Below are 15,118 nucleotides of genomic sequence, written 5' to 3'. Positions count from 1 at the left end.
CTCTCTCTCTCTCTCTCTCTCTCTCTCTCTCTCCCCACTCTGAATTACCTAATCTGGGGAAAAGTTGGCCTCAGATCTGAGCCCTCTCCAACGGGCAGGGAAAGCATTTGAGAGGGTTAGAACTCCCGTCACTGCTTGTGAACTCACAGGCCCCCACCCCTCTGCTCCCAGAGCCGGCCAGCCGGGCCCCTCACCTCCACGACCAGCTGCAGGTCGTCCACGTACCGCTCCTCAGTCTGAATCAGCTCGTGGATGTAGCCCTGCCTCTTCCTCTCCATCGGCTGCATGGTGTCCAGCGTTTGGAGATCAGCACACCCTATGGAAACACAGGGCAGCGTTTCAAAATAGTACTTTAGTCTTCTCTGCAGAAAACCGAAATCTGTCAGCAGATGCGCTGGGTTTCCAAATGCTGCCTCGCAAGAACTACACAGCTTTCCAAAGAGCCCGGGCCTTCCGCGGGCGGCGCACACCTGCGGACAATGACCACTCGGGGCTCCCAAGCAGCGAATCAGCAACACCTGTAACAGGTCAATTTCCTTTCCAAAGAGGAAATGACAGGATGAAGGATTTAAACAAAAATCTCAGAGAGATCAGCAGTGGGCTGAGCTTGTGAAGACGCTATGCCAGTCTCACGTCTCAAGACATTTTCAAAGATACTGAAATGGTTAAATGACTCACATGCTTCAGACCAGTGTTTGTCAAGCCACAGGTCCTGAGCTCCCCACCGGTCATGATATCTGGTTAGTTTTGTAAATAGAAGCTGTCACGTGCAAGCACTGTTCTCTGAAAAATGTTAGGTAGGTCATATGTGGGGATGTAAAATGTATTTCCTACTGTGAGCTGCGGCTTAAAACATGTTTGAGAAACATTTCTGAGGCTTTCTCAGAGTCAAGTGCTACGTCAGGAAACCTACAGCTCCCAGCAGCCACCGGTTCCCAACAAGACCACTTAACCCACGAGGACTGGTGGTCGGGGATTCACACGAGCCGCCTCACATCAGGGTGAGAGGTGGATCGATTTACAGGCACATGGGAGCTGAACGAAATGTCAGACTGGGAAGTGACATAATCCAGAACCAGTCGGTAAGCAGCTGGTGCACAGCGACAGGGCAAACAGCTAGGGTCTCAGACAGAAAGAAAAAGCAGGTAGTTCCCAACAGCTACAGCACCAAGCAGCAAGAGGTGCAGGTCTAAAAGCTGGAGAGAGAAAGTGAAGGAGGCGTGGGTGACCTCTGAAGGAGAGGCAATCAGGGAGGGCGGCAGGAGGAAGGGGCAGCCTTGGGCAGTGCCCAGGTGGATAGGGGCAACGTCCGGACAGACGCAGCCGTACCACAAGGGGAGGTGGTTGGCCAGCACTGGGAACAAACGGACAAAGCCACAGAGGCAGAAAATGCCAGGATCAGACTGGGCTTTTAAAGGGGCTTTCTTGCCCTAGCCGGTTTGGCTTAGTGAATAGAGCGTCGGCCTCTAGTCAAGGGCATCTGCCTGGGTTGCAGGCTCCATCCCCAGTAGGGGGTATGCAGAAGGCAGCTGATCAATGATTCTCTGTCATCATTGATGTTTCTATCTCTCTATTCCTCTCTGAAATAATAAAATATATATATATATTTAAAAAAAATAAAAAATAAAGGGGCTTTCTTTTTCTGGTGGCCTGTGAATATTTATATACTTTGTATAGATTGGGGCTTACTGGTAGTTATAATGAAGGCAGCTGTTCTATTTTTTGCACATGTTGCCAACAGCTTTAAAAAAAAAAGTACTCTCACAGTAAAACGAAAATTGAATAAGGCAGGCTTGGTGCTACCAAGAAGAAAACAGTGCCTCTGTCATGTTCAAAATCATCAAGCTTCTCCTAGGGTTGTATTTTATTCTGTTCCACCAGGGAGAACCGCAGGAACGACTGAGGTTCTGGACCAGCAGGGCAGGCACATGCCTGTCAGACCGGACTGTCAGTCGCAAGGAGGCGGCGTGCGCTGACACCGGACGGAGCGCTTCTGACCCCGATGCGGTCCATGTCACGCGTCCGAGTTGCCAGCCGACTCCGATGGAAGCCAGCAGAGCAGTCTAAGGCGACCTCCTCTCTTACACTAGAATTTCACAAGTTTCAGTCATGCGCATTCCGCCACACCCATGTTCCAGCTCCACTATTAGTTATTCATTCACCCGTTTCCTCTACATCAGCGGTTCTCAACCTGTGGGTCGCGACCCCTTTGGGGGTCGAACGACCCTTTCACAGGGGTCGCCTAAGACCATCAGAAAACACATATATAATTACATATTGTTTTTGTGATTTGTCACTATGCTTTAATTATGTTTATTTTGTAACAATGAAAACACATCCTGCATATCAGATATTTACATTACGATTCATAACAGTAGCAAAATTACCGTTATGAAGTAGCAACGAAAATAATTTTATGGTTGGGGGTCACCACAGCATGAGGAACTGTATTAAAGGGTCGCGGCATTAGGAAGGTTGAGAACCACTGCTCTAAATGTACTCACGTTGAGTTAAACGTCTAGGGAGCTATGGATCGGATGCACTGGTTATGTTTCCTCTAATAATAATAAATGACCTTTACAGTGAGTCCTCTCGGGTGCTGTTCTGCATGTCATTGCTTGTGTGCCACCTGGACACGTGTGCCACGCTTTGGGGAGCGATGACATTAAAACCCACCAGCATCGGCCTCTCTATCTGTTCTGCGCCTCAGAATAATAGGGAACGTCTCAGATATTTTCCCCTTCCTAAGGCTGGGACATATGTGACATTAGCTTTATCAGGGTGACTGTGGGGACAATCTTGTACCCCACCCCTAGCTGGCCCTTTTGCATGTCATTATAAACGTTCATTCTCTGTTCAAGTTTCCATCCGGACCCCTACCTTCACTTTCAGATGTTCTTACCGAAGATGTTAGGGAAAATGCCCCTTTCCCTTCCTGCCCTTTCCCTCCGTGTTCACGCGCCCCTGCACTTCCCTCCTGTGTCTAGGGATGGGACTGTGTCAATCCCTCCCTCCAGCCAGCATCCTGAACCGGCCCTCTCCTGCAGGACCCTTCCCCATGCTCACAATTCCAGGGTCAGTATCCACGGGTTCCTTCTTAGCCCAGACGTGTGTGCGGTTCAGTGTCCCTCCTACCCCACTGTTTAAAACAAGCACCCTTCCTCCAACCCTGCTCCCTCCTCAAGCACCCTCGCTCTGGTCTCACAGCCAAACAGCCAATCCCCCCAGCTCTCCCTGTCACTTTACCAATTTCGAGTACTTTGGCTTCTGTCCCCCTGCTCCATGGACACTGCTCTGGTGAAGGTAACAATGACCTTGCCATTACCAAATCCAGTGACCTCCTCCACCTGCCCACAACACTGACCCCAGGAGGAGTCCCGCCCCCAGCCTTTGTGACTCTCATCACCACGGTGCTTGGTGCTTTGTGCTGTACCTGTGCCTCTTGCCTGCCTCTAGGCTCCCTGCTCTCCTGGGAGTTCAATGCACTTGGACAATGCTGCAGCCTGGGGATTCCCCTGGGAGGGCCCTGCCCTCAGGAACATGCCGTGTGATGAACCCAGAGGGTTCCCTCGTTTTGGAGGAGAGGGGAAGTGCCTTTTGAGAACGGAGGAGTCAGGGTTTGTGGGCAGAATACACCTTTGCCATCCTCTGTCCCTGCACCGTCCAATGTGGCAGCCGTAGCAACATGGGACTACGGAGCACTGGAACTGTGGCCGCCCAGACAGAGAAGTGCTGCCCGCGTACAATGCCCCGTACAGAGGCCGAGTGCAAAGACCTCGTACAGAAAACCCAGGGTGTAAAGTAGCTGATCACACGCTAAACTGTTCCTGTGGGATGGACAAGTACAGATTGGTAGTTACAAGACAGGCACTCGGACGTAAGCTGCAGCATAGGAAATACAGCCAGTACGATGGCAAGAACCATGTATGGTGCCAGGTGGGTCCTGGAAATATCAGGGGGCACACTCTGTACAGCACACAACTGTCTAAACACTATGCTGTACACCTGAAACCAATACAAACTACTACTGACTGTAAGCTGTAATTGAAGAAAAATTAAACGCAAAAAATATTAAAAAACAGAAATGCTAACATTTTGGATAATACTGGGATAAGAAAAAATTATTAATTTCATTAATGTTTCATTTTACTTTTTTTAGTGTGGCTGCTGGAAATTTTAAAATTACATTTGGGGGTGCATTTGTGACTGACATTATATTTTTATTGAACAGCTCAAGCCAGCTGCAACATTTCTTATTATTTTGTTATGTTCAGACCGAACAGAATCTCGGTGGCTGGATATTTGCAGGAGGAAGCCCTCGCTTGGTGGCACGGGTGCCGGAGTCTCCACCATGCAGCCACCACCACCTTTTAGCCACCCGGGCCTGAGCCCCGACCTCATCATGTGCTTTACACACAGTCTCTGCACAGAGCCATCTTACCCACCTGTCACGGTGCGGCTCACGTGATCCTACCTTGGGGAAACCTTTCTCATCCTGTCTCTCTTACCCCAGACTGCCTCTCCTTTGTTTCGACGGAATTGGTGTGTGTCTGTATTTTAACACTTCACAACATGTAGCCTGTATTGTAGCTCATCTGTATATTGTCGGTATGCCTGTCTTTCCCAATGCAGTTAGGGACTGTGCCTAACACCGTTCCTTTATTTCAAACTTAGCAGAGGTCAGGAAATATTTTCCCCAGACCCACTCCTCACCTTTCCCCTGCTCTGCTCCTGCACAAAGGCCAACCCCCAGGCTGCTTTTGTAAGCTCTACTTTAGTTGGTGTCTGCCTGCCTTTGCCCAATGAGAGAAGACTCCGGCAGGAGACTGAAGACTACAGGGCAGACTAGGAAAAAAAAATCTCTTGCCAGATTATAAGAAAGCTTTTAGTCTCTGCTTGGTAAAGAATAGAAATGCGGGGCTTGCATCTCACACAAGTTTGAAGTTGAAGAAGTCCTTCACTGATGAATCCACACATGTGGACCTGGAGAAGGAATGTATCTTCCAAGGACAGATCGTGGTCAACTGGGCACAGATTCCTAACGAGGGTCTAGCAGCCACTGCTGACAGGGGCCACTCACCCACACTGCATTTCAGGGAAAAGCTATGGGCTGAACCTTCGGCCTCCTGCACTGTGCTCTTGCTGTCTGCGTCAACTGTTACAAAGGACTTCCCAGTATCCTCTCTTGACCAGTCGGCTCTGAGATCTGCCCATCCAATGGGAACTGTGTGGCAATACCCTCATTTGCATCTACACTGACCAATCAGAATGCATGATTCCAACCAATCAGAACCATGCTTTTTGGAACTACCAGAATTGTGGTATTTTGATTCCTCATTTGCATCAAAACGGACCAATCAGGAAACAAGGTGGGAACTTTCTCTCTAGAAAGCAGCTGTTCCCTTCATCTTGGTGAAGTTCACTTTCAATTTCCCTGGAGGTTGCATTCCTCTAGTTTGCAAACTGTTCATTCGAATAAAGTTTCTTCTCTTTCCACACTTCAGATTGGGAACTTTGTTAACACAAAAATTGGTGATACCCTTAGGTGCTTGGCTAAAGAAAATATACAACTGCTCTCACAGCCTTGGTCATGCAGGATTTACACAGAAAAACCGTCTCACTAAATGTGAGTTAAAATTAAAAATTACAAAAAACAACAAATGATCCCCCATAAATAAAAAAATGAGGATCAGAACCCCAAGAACATAAGATATAGAACAAAATATAGAATAAAAAATATAAAATATGTATGTTTAAAATAACCCAAGACATATATGAAGGGCTTGGAAACCCTAAGCAGATTTAATAAAAGGAATAGGCAGATTGGAAAAAGAAATGAATAAATATGGCAAACATTATCATGGAAATAATAAATTAATAGATCCAACACATCTGAAGAATTAGTAAATCTGAAAACAGAGCTGAAGAAATTACTTAGACAAAAGGATAGAAAACATGAAACAGATTATAAAATACAGAAAACAGAGGACATCCCTAGCTGGTGTGGCTCAGTTGATTGGAGTGTTGTCCCGCACACCAAAAGGTGGCAAGTTCAATCCCAGGTCAGGACACATGCAGGAGGCAATCGATTGATGTTAAACTCTCACATCGATGTTTCTCTCCCTTTCTATCTCTAAGATTACACACACACACACACACACACACACACACACACAGAGGACAGAATAACAAGGCCCAACAAAATCTAATAGGAATCTAGGATGGGAGGATAGAAAGAATGGGAAGAGGTCATACTGAATTACAATGGTTGAGAACGTTCTAGAACCGATGAAAGATATAACTCCACAGATTTAAGAGGAACAATGACTCCTGATTTTGGTGGTGGGGATCCTTAGACTGCAAAACACTGAGGAAGAAAAAATTAAAACAGAAAGCAAAAGTAAAATAACTACACAGGAACAACAATCAGAATGGTTGCTCATTTCTTGAGCCAACAATAGGGGATGTTGAGAAAAAAAACCTGTCAAATTAGAATCCTAATTAGACTATCATGGATGAGGGAGGAATAAAGACATTTTCAGGCGAAGTCTGAGAGCATTTACCACTTATAGATGTGACTAAAGGAACTATTACAAATTGCATTTTGGGAAGAAGGAAACTGAATAAGAAGGAAAAAAAAGAGATGTAAGGAATGGTTTTTTAAAAAAAGGAAAAGGAATGGTGAACAGAAAGACTAGCAAATATATGAAAAATCAAAACAATTATTGATAGTATAAAACAATAATAATGACTAGGTTGGTATAAATTCAAGGTGAATTTTGAAAAAAAGAGCAAAGAATATGCATGATAAACAAAATATACAATAAGGTAATATAAATAAAAATAGTAAATATTTCTGTAAAATAGTTTAAATCTGCCAGTTGAAAGAGATTCCAGATCAGCGGTTCTCAACCTGTGGGTTGCGCCCCCTTTGGGGGTCAAACGACCCTTTCACAGGGGTCGCCTAAGACCATCGGAAAACACATATATAATTACATATTGTTTTTGTGATGAATCACTATGCTTTAATTATGTTCAATTTGTAACAATGAAGTTGGGGGTCACCACAACATGAGGAACTGTATTAAAGGGTCTCGGCATTAGGAAGGTTGAGAACCACTGTTCTAGATCAAGCATGTCAAACTCGCGGCCTGCGGGCCGCATGCAGCCCACAATGAATATTTTTGCAGCCCCGCCAATATAACGGTATGTAAGAAACATTTTAATAAAAATTTCTGTAACTTAATTTTTATAATACCGTTATACATAATTATTAATAACAAACTACACGTTTGCTAATGACTGATTACTATAATCGTGTTGCCTTCATTTCCCTTATGCGCAGGCGCATCATTTCTCTCCACTAATACTAGCAGCGAATATTTTAACAGCCAATTGCCACGTCATTAGTCTTGTACTGACTTGTTTGGTGTGCGCAACAGGAAATATTTTGCTTTCAGAGAACAGCAAAAATAGCTTTATTTGCATTACACTTATAAATGTGTGCAGTTATTCGGTGTCTGGTAAGTTAATGTTCAAGAAAAAATATTAATTTCTATTAAAATGTTCTATTATTTTATGTTAACGACGACTCATTTATTTCAGCCCCTTGTATTCAGCATGTCTCTATCGAAATAAACCTACGTTTCTATGAAAATTGAAGCCTTTGATTTTTTTCTGGCCCACATACACTTAAACCTTGTTTATTTGGCCCATGTGAGCCTTTGAGTTTGACATGCTTGTTCTAGATTGAACAGAAACCTTCAGCCAGATGCTGTTTACAAAGACACCTAACGCATAAAGTTACAGAAATGTGACCAGGGCTGGGAAAAGCTACACATACAAAATATAAAGGAGCGGCAGGGGAGGCTTCATTAACAAAAACACAACAGGCTTCACGGGTCTGTGTAAGATGGTGTCAGGACCCACCCTCCCCAGCGTTCCCTTTCCCTAGCCTGCTTTATTTTTCTAAGACCCTACATACTTACTCATTTTGTTTGTTTTCTGTCTTACCCTACTCAATGGTCTATTTTACAACCTGCTGTATCCCAGTGTCTGACACATGGTAGATCTTCAACAAGTATTTATAGAATGTGATATGAAGATAAATTCTGAGCTGTGGGAGACCGTGTATCACTATTAACTATAGGCAGTGAGAATGATGAAAACTTCCTGGCAAGTTCTTTCTGGTAGACAGGAAGAATGGGAAAGTAAGAAAAATGAGAGATCGTGGTTATTATTGGGTCAAAGTTCCAGAGAAACAATTAGTGGTGTGCTGGGCCACAAGACCCCCAACATTTGTGTTCGGCTATGGAGACTGAGAGACAAATTGTGAATAATGTATAATGGTTGTGAAACTTGTCCCACTGTAGTTGGGGGCAACCGTTCTAGGTTACAGCGCAAGCAAGAACAAGAGGCGAGCGGAATGCTTATGAAAGGGGAGGAGAGAGATCTGCAAAGATTCCGAAAGGTAAAGGACAAAAGACAATTTGTGATGACTAGTACAAAGGGGACTTGTTCAGATTGTGTCATCAAGTCTTAAAAAGTCCTTGTCCACTTTGAGGAGAGCACCGCCACTGAATAAAGCTATTCTCCGTGTGCCCAAAAGTAAGCAGCCTGATTGAAAATCACATAATAGTTTTCAATCTCACTGTGTTAAGCTCAGTGGAAGGACAAGATTTTTTTTTTAAAGATATATATTTTTTTAATATATTTTATTGATTTTTTACAGAGAGGAAGGGAGAGAGATAGAGAGTCAGAAATATCGATGAGAGAGAAACATCGATCAGCTGCCTCCTGCACATCTCCTACTGGGGATGTGCCCGCAACCCAGGTACATGCCCTTGACCGGAATCAAACCTGGGACCTTTCAGTCCGCAGGCCAACGCTCTATCCACTGAGCCAAACCGGTTTCGGCGGAAGGACAAGATTTTAACAATAAGTCCAGATGACTAAACTGTGCATTTTCTGAAGGCTGCCGTGAATACTGAAGTTTTATCAGGGCACTAGAACATGACTGGCGATCCTTGTTTTATGAAAGAATAGCCTTTATCCACTTGGCAAATATCTACTGAGTGCAAGCTATGTTCCAGGTAGCATGCTGCCACCAGGAAGACATATGGATATTTGTGATTTTGTTTTGGAAATTTAAATACTTTGTGAATAATTTTTTAAACTCTCGTGTCTTTTATGCTGCCTGTCAAGTTCACCGTCCTCAGGTGTTAGGCTGCTCATTTAAGCATAAAAAAGGGAAGACGTTTGTATTGTATTCTAATGCTGTGGACCAACAGAAAGCAAGTCATTTGGCTATCGCTGGTGTTTCATCTTGAAGGGTGTTGGCTGATTTCTGTTCTGAAAGAGCTGCACTTAATGCCATCTTTGCAGGTGACACTCATCATGGTCTCCGCTACTCAAATTGATCATCACTGGGCCTGGTTGTGAAGAATAATGCAGGAAGGATATTCAAGTAGAATCTGCAGATGTTTTATGATGATTTATGATATTACGTTCCTCATCGTTCAACCTGATGGCCACTGATGACAGATAACTTGGAGTCATAAGAAATCGCCACGATCCAACTAGAATTATCGAAGTGTTTCATTAACAAGGATCAAATTGATGCCTCACTAAAGGAGAAATGGATGGACACCATCTCAGGGTGATCTTAAATTAAACCGGGATGCCTTTGGGCCTTTTAAAAGTCTCTCAAGCACTTTAAAATAGAAATAAATTTGGGCTTCACAATTTAAAAAAATTCTACAACTTCCCAAATCAACTCTGTTGATAAGTGCAAGTGGATAAAGAAATTTGCTTTTATTTTTAAATCTATGGTGAAACATCATTAGCCTGAAAGACAGCAAAGACCTCCCAGTGGTAGACATAGGAGAAGACTTGGCGTCAGAAAGCAGTTGATTCAAGCTGATATCTGTATCCCTTCTAGTCTGCCAGAGTAAGATCACCAGCTCAACCAAGGGAATTAATGTACTAGTCAGAGTATTATGAAGAGATGTCACGAAACAGGAGTTTCTTCATGCTCACCCAACACAGAACTTTCAGTTCTAACAATAAACATAACGGTTACCAACCTGTGTATGACAATCCACAACCTTTGACCATTCCTTTGAATAATACCTGATCTAACTCTGATCCCTAGTGTATGCATACATGGAGAATCGGAAGCTTGGTGGCTAAGTGACTTACCATAGAATGCAGAGCTACCAAATCCCTAAATCTAGGTCTCTTGAGTAAAGTCTTACACTTTGAAATGCCAGGCCATTTTAAATGGACTTACATTGCAACCCTTTTGGAGGCAAACCATTGACGATAGCATGCACTAGTATAAAAATTAACCTGGTCTTATGTTTGCTTAACTGAATTCTAGAGGATAAAAGGGTTTAGTATAAATATTCTGAATGCCAAATAGCTCAAAGACATGGAAAAGCCAATAGGGCCTTAACTCTCCGTTAACTCTCTTTTGTGTCTAAGTGACATACTGGTCCCTCATATAGACCTCTCTGTCCAACACGTACTCAGTAGCTGGTATCTAATGGCCAATTTCAAACCTACTGTTCCACATACTTCAGCAGTTTGTATCAGTACATTTATGAATACAGTACTGTTCTGGGGCAATAGGAGTTTCATATATATATATATATATATATATATATATATTTTTTTTTTTTTTAATCAGTATTACTGAATAGCCTACTCTATCCACTGAGCCAAACCTGCTAGGGCTGATTTTATCAATCTCTTTAAGTAATTTTTCCTTTTGACAACAGCATTAAGACATCTCTCTTAAGCACATCTTTCAAAACTTGTTGTTCTTGTTAAAAAAAAAAAAGCTTAAAAAGTGATTATGAAGATAAACTACTCAATTTAAAAATGGGCAAAGCAATGTTATCTTCCATAAGGGTTTACTCTCCAACATTTACAGGGAACTCATACAACTTAACAAAAGGAAGACAAACAACCCAATCAAACAATGGGCAACGGACCTGAATAGATACTTTTTGAAAGAGGACATCCAGAAGGCCAAAAGACATATGAAAACATGCTCAAAGTCACTAATCATCTGAGAGATGCAAATCAGAACGACAATGAGGTACCACCTCACACCTGTCAGAATGGCTATCATCAACATATCAACAAACAACAAGTGCGGCGAGGATGCGGAGAAAAAGGAATCCTCCTTCACTGTTGATGGGAATGGCGGAGAAAAAGGAATCCTCCTTCACTGCTGATGGGAATGCAGACTGGTGCAGCCACTGCGGAGAACCGTATGGAGTTTCCTCAAAAAGTTAAAAATAGAACTCCCATTTGACCCAGTGATCCCACTTCTAGGAATATATCCCAAGAAACTAGAAACACCAATTAGAAAGGATATATGCACCCCTAAGTTCATAGCAGCACAATTTACCATAGCTAAGATTTGGAAACAGCATAAGTGCCCATCAGCAGATGAGTGGATTACAAAACTGTGGTACATCTACACAATGGAATACTAGGCTGCTGTAAAAAGGAAGGAAATTCTATCATTTGCAACAGCATAGATGGAACTGGAGAGCATTATGCTAATCAAAATAAGTCAATCAGAGAAAGATAAATATCACATGATCTCACTCATTTGTGGAATATAATGAACAACATAAACTGATGAACAAAAATAGATACAGAGACAGAGAAGCATCAATCAGACTGTCAAACCTCAGAGGAAAGGCAGGGGAGGGTGGGAGGGAGGGGAAAAGATCAACCAAAGGACTTGTTTGCACGCATATAAGCCTAACCAATGGACAGAGACACCAGGGGAGTGAGGGCACAAATGGGGAGGTCCGGGGGCAACAGGAGGATAAGGACACATATGTAATACCTTAATCAATAAAGAAAAATTTTTTAAAAAATGGGCAAAGGATCTGAATACACATTTCTCCAAAGCAGATACACAAATGACCAAAAAGCACATGAAAAGATGTTCAACATCATTAGTTATCAAGAGGATGCAAACCAAAACCACAATGAGATGTCACCTCACACCCAAAAGGATGGCTTTAACAAAGTCAGATAACACCAAGTGGTGGCAAGTGTGAGGAGAAACAGAAACCCTTATAACAGTGCTGGTTGGAATGTAAAATGGTACAGCCACTTTGGAAAACAGTCTAGCAGTTCCTTGAAAAGTTAAATATAGAATTACCATTTGACCCAGCAATTCCACTCCGAGGTATACACTCAAGAGTAATGGAACATAGATCCACACAAAAACATGTACACAAATGTTCATAGCAGCATTCTTTGTAATAAAAAAAAGTAGAAACAACCCAAACATACATCAACTAACGAATGAAAAAACAAAATATAGTATATCCATACAATGGAATATTATTTGGCCATAGGAAGGAATGAAGCGCTGATCCAGGCTGCAGCATGGATGTATCTAGAAAATATTATGCTAAGTGAAATAAGCCAAATATAAAAAACCTCCACATTTTATGATTCCATTTTTCATGATATGTCCAGAATAGGCAAACATATGGAGACAGTAAGTAGGTTATCAGTGGTTGCCTCTGGCTGGAGTTGGGGTACACAGGAAGATAGGAGGGTGAAAGCTAAAGGGTATATTGTTTATTTTTGAGGTGATGGAAATGTTATGTAAGTGTGGTAATGGTTGCACAACTCTGTGAATATACTAAAAACCACTGAATTATAACCTGGGGGGGATTGTATGGTATATACATTACATCTCAATAAAGCTGTTCTTGAAAAAAGTGATTTTGTTCAGCTTTATCTTTCTGGGTACTATGCCTATGGATTCCTCTCCTTGTTTATGATATTCAGTTGTTGCCTCATTGTCTCTTCTCTGTGTACAGATTTTACAGGGAAAACTCTGTGCATGCAGCAGCCTTTCCCTCTTTTCTTCTCATTGGTTCAAGTGGTGGTTGTACTGCAGGAACTTCAATGATGGCAATATCGGCACACTCTGCCTTGGTGAGAGATTAAGAGCATGGACTCAAGTCAGACCACTGGAGGATGCAGCTCCACCACTTACTAGCTATCTAACCGTGGACAAGTAACTTAGTCTGTTTTAACTTCCATATCTGTAAAAAGAAACTAATAATGAAGTAATACGTTTGAGGACCTTAGAAAACTACCCAGACTATTAAGTACTCAATAAAAAGTATGTTCCTTCTTTTTACTGTTATGAGTGATGGCTGTGCAGCCAGACTTCATTTTATAAAAAACTAGAGGCCCGGTGCATGAAATTCATGCAGCCTGGCCTGCACCTTCTCCAATCCGGGCCCCCTCAAGGAATGTCCAACTGCAGGTTTAGGCAGTTGAACAACCCTCTCACAATCCAGTACCACTGGCTCCTAACTGCTAGCCTGCCTGCCTGCCTGATTGCCCCTAACCACTCTACCTGCCTTCCTGATCGCCCCTAACTGCCTCTGCTTGCCAGCCTAATAGCCCCCTAACTAACCCCTGTTGGCCTGGTTGCTCCCTAACTGCTCCCCTGCCAGCCTGCCTGATCGCCCCTAACTGCCTCTGCTTGCCGGCCTGACTGCCCCCTAACTGGTCCCCTGCTGGCCTGGTTACCCCCTAACTGGTCCCGTCAGCCTGGTCGCCCCCTAACTGCCCCCCTGCCGGCCTGGTTGCCCCTTAACTGTTCGGAAATCAGCCGTCTGGAAGATGTCCGGTAGACCTGGTCTAATTAGCATATTACCCTTTTATTAGTATAGATGGTGGCAATATTAACACAATAATCTTTGTTCTCCTGGAACCTGTTTCCTGTCTCCCTGGGTTTCTTTCACTATCCAACACTTAACTGCTAATACCTTCAAGGGGTCTGATTTTCTCCCCCCCCCTTATCTCATTTACCTTTACTGGCTCAACCATCACCCTATTCATTCCCCCAGCTGATGTACATCTGATGCTGTGTGTGGTAGTTATATCTGACTGCCTGCTGGACAGTCCTACCTGAATGTCCCACAGGAACTTGGTGGTCAAAACCAAACTCATCTTCTTCCCCACCTCTGATTCTTTACTGCATTTGGTGGCACCATTATTCACCCTGTCACCAAGATATTGATTCTTCCACTTGCCCAAACATCCCACCAATCCCCAACTCCTGCCAATTTCCCCTCAAAAACAATTCTTAACTGTTTCATCACTTTTTCTCCACCTTGGCTTCGTATCAGAATCATCTGGTGAGCCCAGCTGGCGTAGCTCAATGGTTGACTGTCGACCTATGAATCAGGAGGTGACAGTTTGATTTCTGGTCAGGGCATATGCCCAGGTTGCCGGCTCCATCCCCAGTGGGGGGCGTGCAGGGGGCAGCCAATCAATGATTCTCTCATCATTGATGTTTCTCTCTCTCTCTCTCTCTCCCTCTCCCTTCCTCTCTGAAATCAGTAAGAATGTTTAAAACAAAATCATCTGGTGAGCTCTAAAAAAATCCCCATACAGTGGGGCCTTGACTTACCAGTTTAATTCCTCTGAGGGAGCACGTTATCTCAAATTACTCTATCAACGCAAAAAATCGGCTGAGAGGCAGCTGGTACCTCAAAAAACTCGTTAGTCGGGACCCTCGTAAGTCAAGGCCCCACTGTACTGAGGGCCCTCTTTAGGCCATTTAGGTCAGGCATCAATGTCTTTGTTAAACTTCCCAGGGGATTACAATGAGCAGCCAAGCTACTGCATCTCTGATTTAGCCTCAGGAGCTCTCCCTGTTCCTGGCTTTGCTTTTCCCCTCTAGCATTAGTGAACTGCTCATAATCACACCTCCCGATTCCTGCACCTACTCTTTGTCTTTATCATACTTTCCACCATTCCGCCCTCCAATCTGGCCTACTCTTACCTAGGGATCTGGTGGTTGCCTCCTCCAGGAAGTCTTCTCTAATTCACCAATCTATGGTTGAATCAGGCATTCCTTCTCTGTACTCTCTTGGTGTCTAGTAAATACCTGCTTATGTGCCAGATCCTCTCACAGAGCTAGGTACTCCCTGAGGCTAGGACCATCCGACCCTCATTTCCATATTCTGGGCATATTGTAACATCTTGGCCTCATGCGAATGCTCCATACAGGTTAGCTGAATGACTTTCCAGAGATGTAGAAAGGCTTTTAGGA

The 15,118-nt window shown here is 43.5% G+C and overlaps 1 protein-coding gene across 5 annotated transcripts in view; it reads right to left on the bottom strand.

The window, feature by feature from the left end:
* ITSN2 (intersectin 2) overlaps positions 1-15,118 on the bottom strand; it is a 102,317-nt gene that overhangs the window by 13,774 nt on the left and 73,425 nt on the right. For all 5 annotated transcript variants that reach the window (XM_036335198.1, XM_036335202.1, XM_036335201.1 and 2 more), the window contains one exon: positions 195-316. In XM_036335198.1, coding sequence (XP_036191091.1) covers positions 195-316 — 122 coding nt within the window. The remainder of the gene's footprint in view (positions 1-194; positions 317-15,118) is intronic.

Source organism: Myotis myotis, unplaced genomic scaffold (genome assembly GCF_014108235.1).
Source record: "Myotis myotis isolate mMyoMyo1 unplaced genomic scaffold, mMyoMyo1.p scaffold_m19_p_14, whole genome shotgun sequence".
NCBI classification, from domain to species: Eukaryota; Metazoa; Chordata; class Mammalia; order Chiroptera; family Vespertilionidae; genus Myotis; species Myotis myotis.
The sequence above is the reverse complement of the archived record's forward strand: the minus strand, read 5'-3'. Positions and strand labels throughout refer to the sequence as shown.